The 12,295-nt window shown below is 39.6% G+C and overlaps 2 protein-coding genes across 2 annotated transcripts in view; one reads left to right on the top strand and one right to left on the bottom strand.

Moving 5' to 3' along the window:
• Positions 1 to 2,485, bottom strand: part of LOC133536932 (calpain-5-like) — a 32,113-nt gene extending 29,628 nt beyond the window's left edge. The window contains exons 1-2 of the mRNA XM_061877662.1: positions 2,252 to 2,485; positions 719 to 882 (exon numbers count right to left, since the gene is read on the bottom strand). Of these exons, the coding sequence (XP_061733646.1) occupies positions 719 to 874 (156 nt within the window). The 5' untranslated portion in view covers positions 875 to 882; positions 2,252 to 2,485. The remainder of the gene's footprint in view (positions 1 to 718; positions 883 to 2,251) is intronic.
• Positions 2,486 to 8,631: 6,146 nt separating this feature from the next.
• Positions 8,632 to 12,095, top strand: LOC133536931 (uncharacterized). Its single transcript, XM_061877660.1, has 3 exons — positions 8,632 to 8,796; positions 10,464 to 10,836; positions 10,939 to 12,095. The coding sequence occupies exons 1-3, from the start codon at positions 8,634 to 8,636 to the stop codon at positions 11,948 to 11,950; spliced, it is 1,548 nt and encodes a 515-aa protein (XP_061733644.1). The 5' UTR covers positions 8,632 to 8,633; the 3' UTR covers positions 11,951 to 12,095.
• The last annotated feature ends 200 nt before the right edge of the window (positions 12,096 to 12,295 follow it).

Below are 12,295 nucleotides of genomic sequence, written 5' to 3'. Positions count from 1 at the left end.
ATGTAAAGGGTGCACCACAGGGAGCTCTAAAGCTGGGAGTTAAATGAAGAGATTTTAAAAACCATACAAAAATCTAATACACTTACACATATAGCAGTGGTCCTCATACGTTCCTTACTTCAAGTTTGTAATACCACAAAGAGAATAGATTTGACCTGACCTGTTCGCTTGGTCATAAACAATTCATATGGTGTGCCAAAGAATAAGACGAAGCAAGAGGGATCAGTGTTGTCAACTTAGCAACACTGTTGCTATATTTAGCGAGTAATCACACCCCTTGTGAAACTTACAAAAATACGACACATTTAGTGAAGACACTTTTGGAAACTGATATGAAGCCACTTGTCGGTCTTCTCAACTATCGGCCGTGGGTCCGCTCCAATCTAAAATAACTTGTAGGTGATTTTATCGTGTTTGGGATTTGCGTAAAACCCAACATAAATAGGCGACACTACAAAGTTAATTTGTACTTGAAAACATATTTCTTTTGCTCTTCATGGTTTTTTTGCATCATGACCAATTATGAAAAATTGACAAAACGCACAACCCATCGCTGCCACAAATGGATTGCAGGCCTGTGAGAAACACTGTACAGAGTGAACAATGAGTACAAATAATTGCATGAACCTTCTGCAGAACATTAAACAAATGCTTCATGTTGCTGTCATGCCGCAATAAAGTGCACTAGAAAAAATTGTGAGGAAAGCGCAGGACACACCCTTGGCCTCTTCCAGATGACGAGGCCGACGCGGTTGCGATGGAAGAAGAGCGATTGGTCAGAAGCAGGGAAGAGAGGGTCCTCAAAGAGGCACCCAAGCTGGTGACACTTCTTCTTTAGATCAGCGTAGGACTGGCCCTTGTAAGGGATCACCATTCTGCTTCCTGTAAACAACCAGCACACATAGATACCAGTTTATTCATACTGTTAAGATGTCGGTCAATGTTCTTATTGAATGGGTTTGTATCCATCCAAACTGGAGAACAAATTTAAGTTCCTGCTCAAAGACTGGATAGAACAGCATATCACATAATTGTAGAACTGCAACCAATTAATTTTGAACCGTGATTAATATGATAAAAAAATCTAATCATTTGACAGCTCTGGTATAATATGATATTGTAGTGTAGGGTTCTGAGCTAGTATAGGATGGCTCTCCTCTAACACATTTATGTTGATAGTCAATATAGTTCCTTGAATTCTTCAAGTTTGTTGATTATGAGCAAGAACTGTTGATAAAAGGTGCTCAGGTGAGAGGCATTGTCTTGAAAGACAAACTGAACAGTCGAGTTGTGATCGATACAGTAAAAATGCCCTCAGAATACAGCTCTCGTCCTATCATATAAACCACACATGTATGGTCTGAATAAATTACACCTAAACCTAAATATGTCAGACTCAAGCTGTATTTAGTCTTTGACCATAAACTGATAGAGGGCTCGGGGGAAAAGTGAAACCTCCTCAAGGACAACCTGACCAGTACAGCTAATTAATACCGTTAATGAATGTGTGTGTGTGTGTGTGTGTGTGTGTGTGTGTGTGTGTGTGTGTGTGTGTGTGTGTGTGTGTGTAATCAGAGCAGCTTTTGACAGTGTGGAGAAAGAAAACTGAAGGGCAGGGCATGGTTTGATGTGGGCGTTCAACAGATGTTCAAACATCACATGTTCATCTTGTAATCGTGCTTCTTGAACACACCAGACTGAAATAGCATCTGCAAGCTTGCTTGGCCCCTGACCACAAAAACGGGAACTTTACTCCCAGTGGTTTTGGAGACAAGTCTATAACTCAAAAAGATAATAACTCAAAAAGATAGTGTCCTACAGAGACTAAAGTAACTCTCCAGAATAACTAGGAATTAATATTGGGTACAGTTGAAAATTCTAATGAGAACTATAAAAAAAATTTGAACTTAAAAAAGTAATTTTACTTGACACTGTCAGTAAGCTACAGTATTCATTAATTTACCAAAATGTTTATCATAATGATACTAAGAACTGTTTGCAATAACCTCATACAATATCTCATGAGTAACCAGTTTTTCACAAGTCACAATATTGCCTTTTTATTTTGAAAGGTATCGCAAGTGAGTTTGACATCGATTCAAAAAAGTTTTGCCCCACTTTCTATATATATTTTTTAAACGTGTCCTTTTCTCACGACTTAAGTATAATAAAGTCACGTCAACTTTAGATTACTGGGTACAAAAAAGGAAGTTTTAGTACGAGCAATACGAGACAGTATCTAACTGCTTACCTCAAATGTCTGTCAGCTGTGCTTCTATTCGTCTTTGCTAAACTTTGCTGTCTTTTCGTCGTCTTATGCGGAGGAGAAGTATGACTAAGAGCTCAGGGTGTTGCTCCCATCCAGCAGAGAACTTTAAGAGCATTAAAAAAAAAAATAAACAAAGCAAGAAACTAACTCGCCTCGTCTTCAAGGGCCCTCGCGCATCTGGAGTCGAATTGGTGGTGCGTTCAATGACACGCTGATAAACTGGGACCAAATGCCTTTGAAGAACATCCACGTTGTTTCAAATGGCAAGATGAGGTTTCTTTCCTTCTTTCCCGACCGACTGATGTCATAAAAGCACGAATATCACATTGTCAACGTACGCCGATATAGTTTAAACTTCCTCGTAAATTAGATGTATTATTGCCGACAACGACAAACATGACGGTGACTTATACTATGGTATTTACGACACATGGCATCGTGTTTGTGTACATTGTCGCATGACAACAACCTTATGTAGTGTCCTTTTTCCACGTAGCCTGGCTGCCACGTTGCCTATGTCGTATTATTAGTTTTTGGAGTGTGCATCGGTCTTGGTGATTTTTAGAGTTGGTCTTGTGGTTTTGATAAGGGGCTCAATTAAATGCAGCTGACAGTACGGGTGGTGGTGGAGCGATCCAATTGTCGATACCAGGGAAGTGGCGTTAACGGTCAACACTAGCGTAATGAGATCGATAATTTACAGTTCCACTGTGTTTATTTTCACAAATGTGTGTTTGGCTTTTATATATGGCGGCTGCAACCCCGACAATACGTTTTGATACCAAAACGTTTAGGGGGATAAAACACCGTTTTTAAATAACAAAATTAGGTTATACGTTTACTGATTTTTTTTGCACTGAATGAATTACTACCATGAATTGATTAACGTGGACCCCGACTTAAACAAGCTGAAAAACTTTTTTGGGTGTCACCATTTAGTGGTCAATTGTACGGAATATGCACTGAACTGTGCAATCTACTAATAAAAGTATCAATCAATCACTCAATCAATCAATGCACGAGTTACTTTATTTTCCTCAAACAATATTCTGTAACAAGAGGATAATGACATAATTATGTTGATAGATTGACGTCTTGTTGGCAGTTTAATGTATAAATGATGCAAATATATTTCCAACAGACACAAAAGACATTGACACAACGTTGATTATACATAAATGTATTTTCGAACTTACTTCGAAAGAATTTGTTGCAAAATAGTTGTATTTGTTAAATTAGACAACGTTGATCCATGCTGTTTGTTGGGAAGTTACCAAACTTCAATGTGACATTGACATGTGACAGGCGACTTGTCCAGGGTGTAAACCGCCTTCCGCCTGATTGTAGCTAAGATAGGCGCCAGCGCCCCCCACCACCCCAAAAGGGAATAAGCGGTAGAACATGGATGGACATTGAATAGATAAAGTCACAAAGCATGTTGATTCAAGACAACCTCATTCAATTATGGTGAAAATTTAATTTAATTTAAAAATTGTCAAGTGAAAAGTATTGATAGCTGTATTGGTGACAAAAAAAAGTTGTATCTGCCACCACTCGTTGACAAGATTAACCACTGGAAGGCAGCAAAGGACTACTTTGGCTGATGAGAAGCAAAGTATAGAGCAGTGGTTCTCAACCTTTTTTCAGTGATGTACCCCCTGTGTATATTTTTTTTAATTCAAGTACCCCCTAATCAGAGCAAAGCATTTTTGGTTGAAAAAAAGAGATTCAGAATGAAAATACAGCACTATGTCATCAGTTTCTGATTTAATAAATTGTATAACAGTGCAAAATATTGTTCATTTGTAGTGGCCTTTCTTGAACTATTTGGGAAAAAAGATTTAAAAACTTGTTGAAAAATAAACTGATTCAATTATAAATAAAGATTTCTACACATAGAAGTAATCATCAACTTAAAGTGCCCTCTTTGGGGATTGTAGTAGAGATCCATCTGGATTCATGAACTTAATTCTAAACATTTCTTCACAAAAGAAGAAATCTTTAACATCAATATTTATGGAACATGTCCACAAAAAATCTAGCTGTCAACACTGAATATTGCATTGTTGCATTTCTTTTCACAGTTTATGAACTCACATTCATATATTGTTGAAGTATTATTCAATAAATATATTTATAAAGGATTTTTGAATTGTTGCTATTTTCAGACTATTTTTTTTTTTAATCTCACTTACCCCTTGGCATACCTTCAAGTACCCCCAGGGGTATGCCTACCCCCATTTGAGAACCACTGGTATAGAGGGTCAAATAGGACAAAATTAAATGAATAAATCTTAAAATATTACTTAAATGTGTCATTGATTAAAATTGGATTTAAAGACAGAAATGTGTAATTGAATGTGTCATTAGTTAATGTGATGTAAAAGTACATGTATTCAATTAATTTGGCAAAACCAACTGCGGAGAAAGTTATAAAACAATCTTGTTTTCCTTCATACCACCGCTAAACGAGACATTTGGGATTTGCCCCATTTCTGACGTTTTTCCAATGGGTGACATCGGCAGATATCCCCATATATGGTGGAGATATACCCAAAAAGCTTTGCGCAGGTCCTCCATTGTAGTCCGACCATGTTGTCAATAAGTTCCTTCTATTTCTCTATCCTCTTGTTGTGGGAGATACTGGCTCGTACATGCACATGCATCCTCTGTTGTTGCCATTTCTAATACAAAGTAGCGTATAGTTCTGAATTATATCTGTCAGTAGACTCCATATGAAGTCCTAAAAACTTAAACATGGATGACGAAGAAAAGACGCTGTCAAATGTGGAGGCACGTAAAAAAGACCCTCCACAAAACGGCTCATCCAAAGAAGTCAGAACGCGGCTGTAAATCGGTCTATTCAACATTTTGACCAAAGAACCAGCATCACATATGATGTAGACCACAAGGCAGTGTTATAATGTAAAAAAAACAATTATACTGACCCCTTTAATTAATTACTGTATTTCACAAGTAATAATTCATGCTTTAATTATATATTTCATTAATCTGTGTGCCATGAACAATGGTGTGCCGTCAGGGCCAGCAAGGCCTTCTCTGCTGGCCTAACATAACCAGAAATCATGATCCTAATTACAAACCCCAATTCCATATGAATTGGGAAATTGTGTTATATGTAAATATAAACGGAATACAATGATTTGCAACCCCTTTTCAACCCATATTCAATTGAATGCACTACAAAGACAAGATATTTGGTGTTCAAACTCATAAACTTTTTTTTTTTTGCAAATAATAATTAACTTAAAATTTCATAGCTGCAACACGTGCCAAAGTAGTTGGGAAAGGACATGTTCACCACTGTGTTACATCACTTTTTCTTTTAACAACACTCAATAAACGTTTGGGAACTGAGGAAACTAATTGTTGAAGCTTTGAAAGTGGAATTCTTTCCCATTTCTGTTTTATCTAGAGCTTCAGTCGTTCAACAGTCCGGGGTCTGTGCTGTTGTATTTTACGCTTCATAATGCGCCACACATTTTTGATGGGAGAAAGGTCTGGACTGCAGGCGGGCCAGGAAACTACCCGCACTTTTTTTTTTACGAAGCCACGCTGTTGTAACACTTGTCTTGCTGAAATAAGCAGGGGCGTCCATGATAACGTTGCTTGGATGACAACATATGTTGCTCCAAAACCTGTACGGACCTTTCAGCATTAATGGTGCCTTCACAGATGTGTAAGTTACCCATGCCTTGGGCACTAATACACCCCCAAACCATCACAGATGCTGGCTTTTGAACTGCGCCAATAAAAATCCGAATGGTTATTTTCCTCTTTGTTCTGAAGGACACCACGTCCTCTGTTTCCAAATATAATTTGAAATGTGGACTCGTCAGACCTCAGAACACCTTTTCACTTTCCATCAGTCCATCTTAGGTGAGCTCGGGCCCAGCCAAGCCGGCGGCGTTTCAGGATATTGTTGATGAATGGGTTTGGCTTTGCATAGTAGTGTTTTAACTTGCATTTACAGATGTAGCGACCAACTGTAGTTACTGACAGTGGTTTTATGAAGTGTTCATGAGCCCATGTGATGATATCCTTTACACACTGTTGTCGGTTTTTGATGCAGTACCGCCTGAGGGATCAAAAGTCAGTAATATCATCGCTTACGTGCAGTGATTTCTCCGAATTCTCTTAACTTTTTGATGATTTTACGGACCGTAGATGGTAAAATCCCTAAATGCTTTGCAATAGCTAGTTGAAAAATGTTGTTTTAAAACTGTTTGACAATTTGCTTACAAAGTGGTGACCCTCACCACATCCGTGTTAGTGAATTACTTAGCATTTCATGGAAGCTGCTTTTATACCCAATCATGGCACCCACCTGTTCCCAATTAGCCTGCACACCTGTGGGATGTTCCATATAAGTGTTTGATGAGCATTCCTCAACTTTATCAGTATTTATTGCAAACTTTCACAACTTCTTTGTCACGTGTTGCTGGCATCAATTTTTAAAGTTAATGATTATTTGCACACAAAAAAATGTTTATCAGTTTGAACATCAAATATGTTGTCTTTGTAGCATATTCAACTGAATATGGGTTCAAAATGATTTGCAAATCATTGTATTCCGTTTATATTTACATCTAACACAGTTTCACAACTCATTTGGAAACGGGGTTTGTACATATAAAAGTAATTTTTAATTTACTTTCCCTAAATATCTAAAAATATTCATATTCTCTTCATGTCATATTATGCTCATTCCAGACCTGTTGTTTTTATGTTAGAGTTTTTATCCAATCAGAATTCAGCTAGCTTATGTTGCCATGCTGTATGAAATCTGGCAGAATCAACAATGCGGGCGTCCGTGCACTGTAAATGAACGGGCACATAGAGTTAATAGACAATTGGGATAGCCAATCAGATCACGAGTTGTTGTCAGTAAGGCCTTTTAGCTGGCCTCGATTGTGACATTTACGCATCTTGTGATTGGATACTCACTGGAAGCAGAGCCACACCCGGGACCGTTGGCGGATTAATTTGTCAACACATACAGTTGATAGACAGTTGCGATTGTTAATTGGATTACAAGTTGTTGACAGTAGGCTAACTAGGTAGCTTGATGTTCACGAGACTGCGATTGGATACTCACTTGGAAGTCCCAAGTGAGTATCCAATCACAAGTTGCGAAAACAGGAAGTGGCCATACGAGCCATAGAAAGCCACAGAAAACTCACCGGTACAATAACAACTGAAGGTCTAGGTGAGAAACACACAGCCCGCCACTGGCCATGAATGTATTTTATCTGTAAAACTAACTCACCAAAGTAAGTGGACAGAGCTAAAAACAATCAAATCCAATCAATACTTTTCTCTGAATCCTGGAACTTTGGAAGTCTTTAAAAGCAAGGCGGCTAAAGAAAAAATACTGTTATAACATTTTCAGGCTCTGTGGAGTATAACCAGACCTGTTGACCCATAGCATGTTGCAGTTAAAGTAGAGGAATTTATTCAAGTTATCGGGAGTTATTCCCGCACTTTTAGACCAATATATCGACCAGTACTCCTCTGCTTGTCTGGACCAAGTTCTACAGACAAGTGTTAAGAATAAGTCTGACGGCGGAGTGTGACATATCAAATAAATGCGTATGGGCTGCCACATGGATTCATGAAATAATTGAATTAATTTTTAATTTCTAACTAATTAAATAATTAAATAATTAAAATAATAATTACATATTGAAATAATTAAATGATTATATAATTTAATTTACCTTTACATTAATTACATTTAATAACAAATGTATGTATTTATTTGTAATTATAATTAATTACACATTTAAGTATTTATTTGAAGAGTTATTTAATTTAGTCCCATTTAACCCTCCATAGTAAAAGAGATGGAGTAGTTTTGAGTGGTTTCCTGTGCAGACATTAATCTTTAACATCATCAGCAGACAGAAGTTTGTCATGTGAGAAAGTGCACTTTACACCGGGACAGTCAGGTGCACTCTCTGATGACCAGGACGGCTGTCAAAGGTAAAAACAAATTATGTGATTATGCAAATATTTGTTATTTTATTTCACTTTTTCTGCCATGTGGTGTGCCATACAAGTGTAGGCTGGCATCACAAGTTTGTACGGTAGTTACATATGTCTAAGATCACTGCTTTTGACAGGGTTTCTGTTACTGCTGCAAATGCACACTAGATTTGATCAATCCAAGATCTAAATAACCTATTTCTTAATGCACAACTTTAAGTATTATTAATTAATTATGTAATCTTAAGAGGATTTGGCTATTTATTCACAGCCAGCAGCATTGTTGCGTTTTGCTCTCATTTAGCCAAGCAAGCTGCTGTCAGCTGACTTTTTTTATGTCTGCCTCAGGTTTGAAATGTTAACCCGCTGGTTAACGTTCATCGCTCTACTGGCTGCCTCAGCATACGCCGGTGTAGCAGCTGTTGGCCATTATGCCCTGACGGTGTTGCCCACCAGCAGGGTCGAAGGACAACCAGAGGTGCAAGTGACTGTCAAGTGTGGAGATGGAAAGATGGCGGGTTAGTGACAGGTCAAATGTCGACTCACCCAAGCTGAAGAGGAACATGACATTGTTGTTGTTGGTCACATGGGGGAGGGGCAGAGCCTGCTGATTGAGGGGTCCCCTGTCAATCACACACACTTTGTAAACACAGCCATTAATTCAATTTATGTTTAGCGAACTTATATTTCACTGATGACTGTATACTTCTCCCTGGCTCTCAACAATGGCGGACGCTTTCCCTCCCTCTTCTTATCACACCTGCTTTTGCTACTTTGTCTCGCCTTGACCTGTCCTAACTTTCTTAAAGCCTATTTTTGCCCTGCTCTCCAATGCACTGTATATGTTGAGTTTTTTTTTCTGGTCTCAAACTGGGCCCATAGCCCCAGTAGGAGCTAAATTTGGGAGTTTACCTATCTTCCTACCCTTTGGTGGCGACCCATTAGTCTTCCTGTTCTGTCTCCCCCTGTATACTGTATGTCTGTTCTTGGACAGGTTTTACTAAAACACATTTCGTTGTACTCTTTCAGTGCAGTGACAATAAGGTTCCAGCTCATGTATAGATTATTGTAAACAAATGAAATTGGAAGGGCTTTAGGAACCTGCCTGTCAAGAGTTCTGGCTTCGCTACACCGATAAAAGGCAGAGCATGGTGACTCAATCTAACTCTGGCAACTTCCGTTTTAAACCGCAGCTTGAGTGGAGCGCTTGGGATGCCAAAACCTCTGAGTTTTGACACACTTTCAGCTATCTTTGATGCAAAATAATTTTTTTTTTGTCCTGTCCAGAATCTCAGGCAAATCATATAGTTGATGTAAATGCTCATATCGGCTGTTCAGATTTACTTTACAAAAGAGAAGTGTAGGATACTTCTCTTGTTGCCTTATTTGAATTTGACTTTATTAACTGTATTTATATTATCATTTGGTGCAGAAAAAAAGGAAAACAGAGGGGGAAATTGTGGGGAGAAGAGGGGGATTAGACAGAGAGACAAAAACAACAACAGCAAACACAACAATAACAACAAAAACAACAACAACAATAGAACAACAGCAGCACATACGATATGTACAAATATGATCATAAAAGTGATAGCAAAGAAGCAGTTAGTGAAATAAATAATAATATAGAAATGACAATGAGCATTTTTACACTACAACTGGAACAATACAAATACCAATAGAAAAAGCGCTATTGATCATGAACAATACCAAATTCAAGGATGTTGTGGTGGACTAGGGAAGATGTCGAACAATTGACACTGGGCAAGGAGTGTTTTACCGTGCACCACTTTAACCTGTCACTGTTTTTTATCTCACTATTTTAACTGTTATATTTATTAAACATCAAATGTTTTACAAACCCTTTTTAACTTTCAATTCAATTACTGGGTTTGTGCAGAATCCGGTACTGTTATTTTTAGGATTGGTTTTATTCATTGGGTGATTTTTAGTGTGGGAACATTTTTGTTTTTAGTCCTTTTAATTCAAAGCTACGGTTAAATTATTGCCTTTTAACTACTAGGTGCCTTGAGTCTTCTATGTGAAATAAATTTACCAAACTAAAGTTCAGCGTCCTCTAGTTTATTCTGGCGAGCTGTTTTAGCTGTATTATAATTTTAGCTGCCTTTAGTACCCACACCCACTTAGAACTACCACACATAAGTGTGTGCTCCTCTTTCACCAGCAGGTGTGGTGGCCTACTGGCACACCCCCTTTGGACACCTCCAAACACCTGGCTTCCACGCCAGACTGGACCCGGTTTACATGCACCATGATGGCAGCCTTGTGGTCACCAAGCTGAGCAGCCTCCACGAGGGCTTGTATTACTGCCTCTTGCGGCACGACGGGGGGTCCACATTGTTCCCCTATCAGCTTTGCAAACGGCCAGAAGACGTTGGACAAGAACATTTCAGGTTCAGGAGGGAGCTTGGTCCTGTTGCAGAGGAGCAGGAAAATGTTTCTGACCGGCTTTTGGCAGGAGCTGTGGCGGCCTCAGTGCTACTCACGTTTGTGTTTGGCTTCAGTGCCGGAGCTCTGAGTAGGAGAAGTGTTCTCAGGTAGATAAATCTTCCAAGACAGCAGAAAGTTTTAAAATACACAGATTTAAAAAATCCCAGAAAAATCTTTAAAAACTGTAATTTTTTACTTTGTTCCTGCAGGTGTTGGACGGGGCTCACTAAGATCTTACCTGCCTCGTCTCCACGGCAACAGCATGACCTGTCAGATGCTGACATCACCATGGCGACGCTCTCATCCATGTACAACAAGAGGGAGCAGGTGACGGACGACGAGACCACAAGCAGCTTGGGTTCGAACCCGCCTGCCAAACCTCAGAGAAGCTTCCGGGAAAGACAAGAGGCCCAGGCCTACTGGGAAGCATGTGACCGCGTGGAGGGAAGGAGCATAGAAGAGGCGAGAGGAAGGCTGGAGGAATGTGATGGAAAGGTCAGAGAAGTCAAACCATCAGGACAAGACAAGGATGAGGAGGGAATGAGTAGGAAAGAAGAGGAAGACGGGGAGGCGGGAGGTTTTGATGGGAGGATAGCGGAAGACGACACAGGAGAAGAAAATGATGATGGTGAAAATGAGAGGAAAGAGGATGATGAAAAAGAGGATGAGGAAGATGAAAAAGAGAATGAAGTAAATGAGAAAAAGAAAAATGAGAAAGTCAAAACAGAGAATGAGGTAGATGAACAAGAGAATGAGGAAGATGAGAAAGAGAAGAACGAGATAGATGAGAAAGAGAAAATTGAGGTCAATGAGAAAAAGAAGATTGAGGTAAATGTAAAAAAGAATAAGGAAGATGAGAAAGGAGAGGAGAGTAATGATGAAGATGAAGGGGCAGATGTGAGCAGTAAAAGTTTGTCTTCACAAACAGATGGAGGCGAAGATAATAAAGAGGAACTTTGTTCCTCTCAAGTCTCGCCGTCTCGTTCCAGTCGCGTCATCCGTCTCTATCAGTACGACGAAGATGGCCGCCGATACGGCCACCTTCCTGACCCAGGCCCCGAGGAGCCGGGCCCCGCCCCAAAACTCAAACAGCGCTCCGCATCTCTGACACGCCTCAACGCCATCATGGCCGCCGCCTCAGCTGGACCACTAGACACGACCCCAAGGGGGCAGGGGGGGTCAGCGAGGACGGAGACGACACACTTTGGAATGGACATTTAAACTGCCCAAGCATCTCATCATCATCAGGTTCACTTATTTGCAGATGAGTGGTAAACAAACCAAAACTTTCTTTTTAAGCTTTTGTGCAGGAAAACACTTGGTGTGAAAGACCCTTATAATAATTGTAATTTTACGTAAATAAAGGCATGGCACTATTTCTATCATATGTATTAAACTGTGTGTGTGTGTGTGTTTGTGTGTGTGTGTGTGTCTGATTACACCCCTTGGTACATGGACGAGTGGCAGTGAAAGAGCATGATGTGTTAATGTCAACAGGGCTGGTGGGGGGTGGAGGGTGTTGGGGAAGAAGGAGTACAACGCTATTTTAACGCACACACCCCCTAC

Source organism: Nerophis ophidion, linkage group LG18 (genome assembly GCF_033978795.1).
Source record: "Nerophis ophidion isolate RoL-2023_Sa linkage group LG18, RoL_Noph_v1.0, whole genome shotgun sequence".
NCBI classification, from domain to species: domain Eukaryota; kingdom Metazoa; phylum Chordata; class Actinopteri; order Syngnathiformes; family Syngnathidae; genus Nerophis; species Nerophis ophidion.
The sequence above is the reverse complement of the archived record's forward strand: the minus strand, read 5'-3'. Positions and strand labels throughout refer to the sequence as shown.

Coding starts and splice junctions, on each gene's coding strand:
- LOC133536931 (XM_061877660.1), top strand. CDS start 8,634: ATGTTAACCCGCTGGTTAACGTTCATCGCTCTACTGGCTGCCTCAGCA. Junction 8,797..10,463: donor TGGAGATGGAAAGATGGCGG/GTTAGTGACAGG, acceptor CTCTTTCACCAG/CAGGTGTGGTGGCCTACTGG. Junction 10,837..10,938: donor AGTAGGAGAAGTGTTCTCAG/GTAGATAAATCT, acceptor TTGTTCCTGCAG/GTGTTGGACGGGGCTCACTA.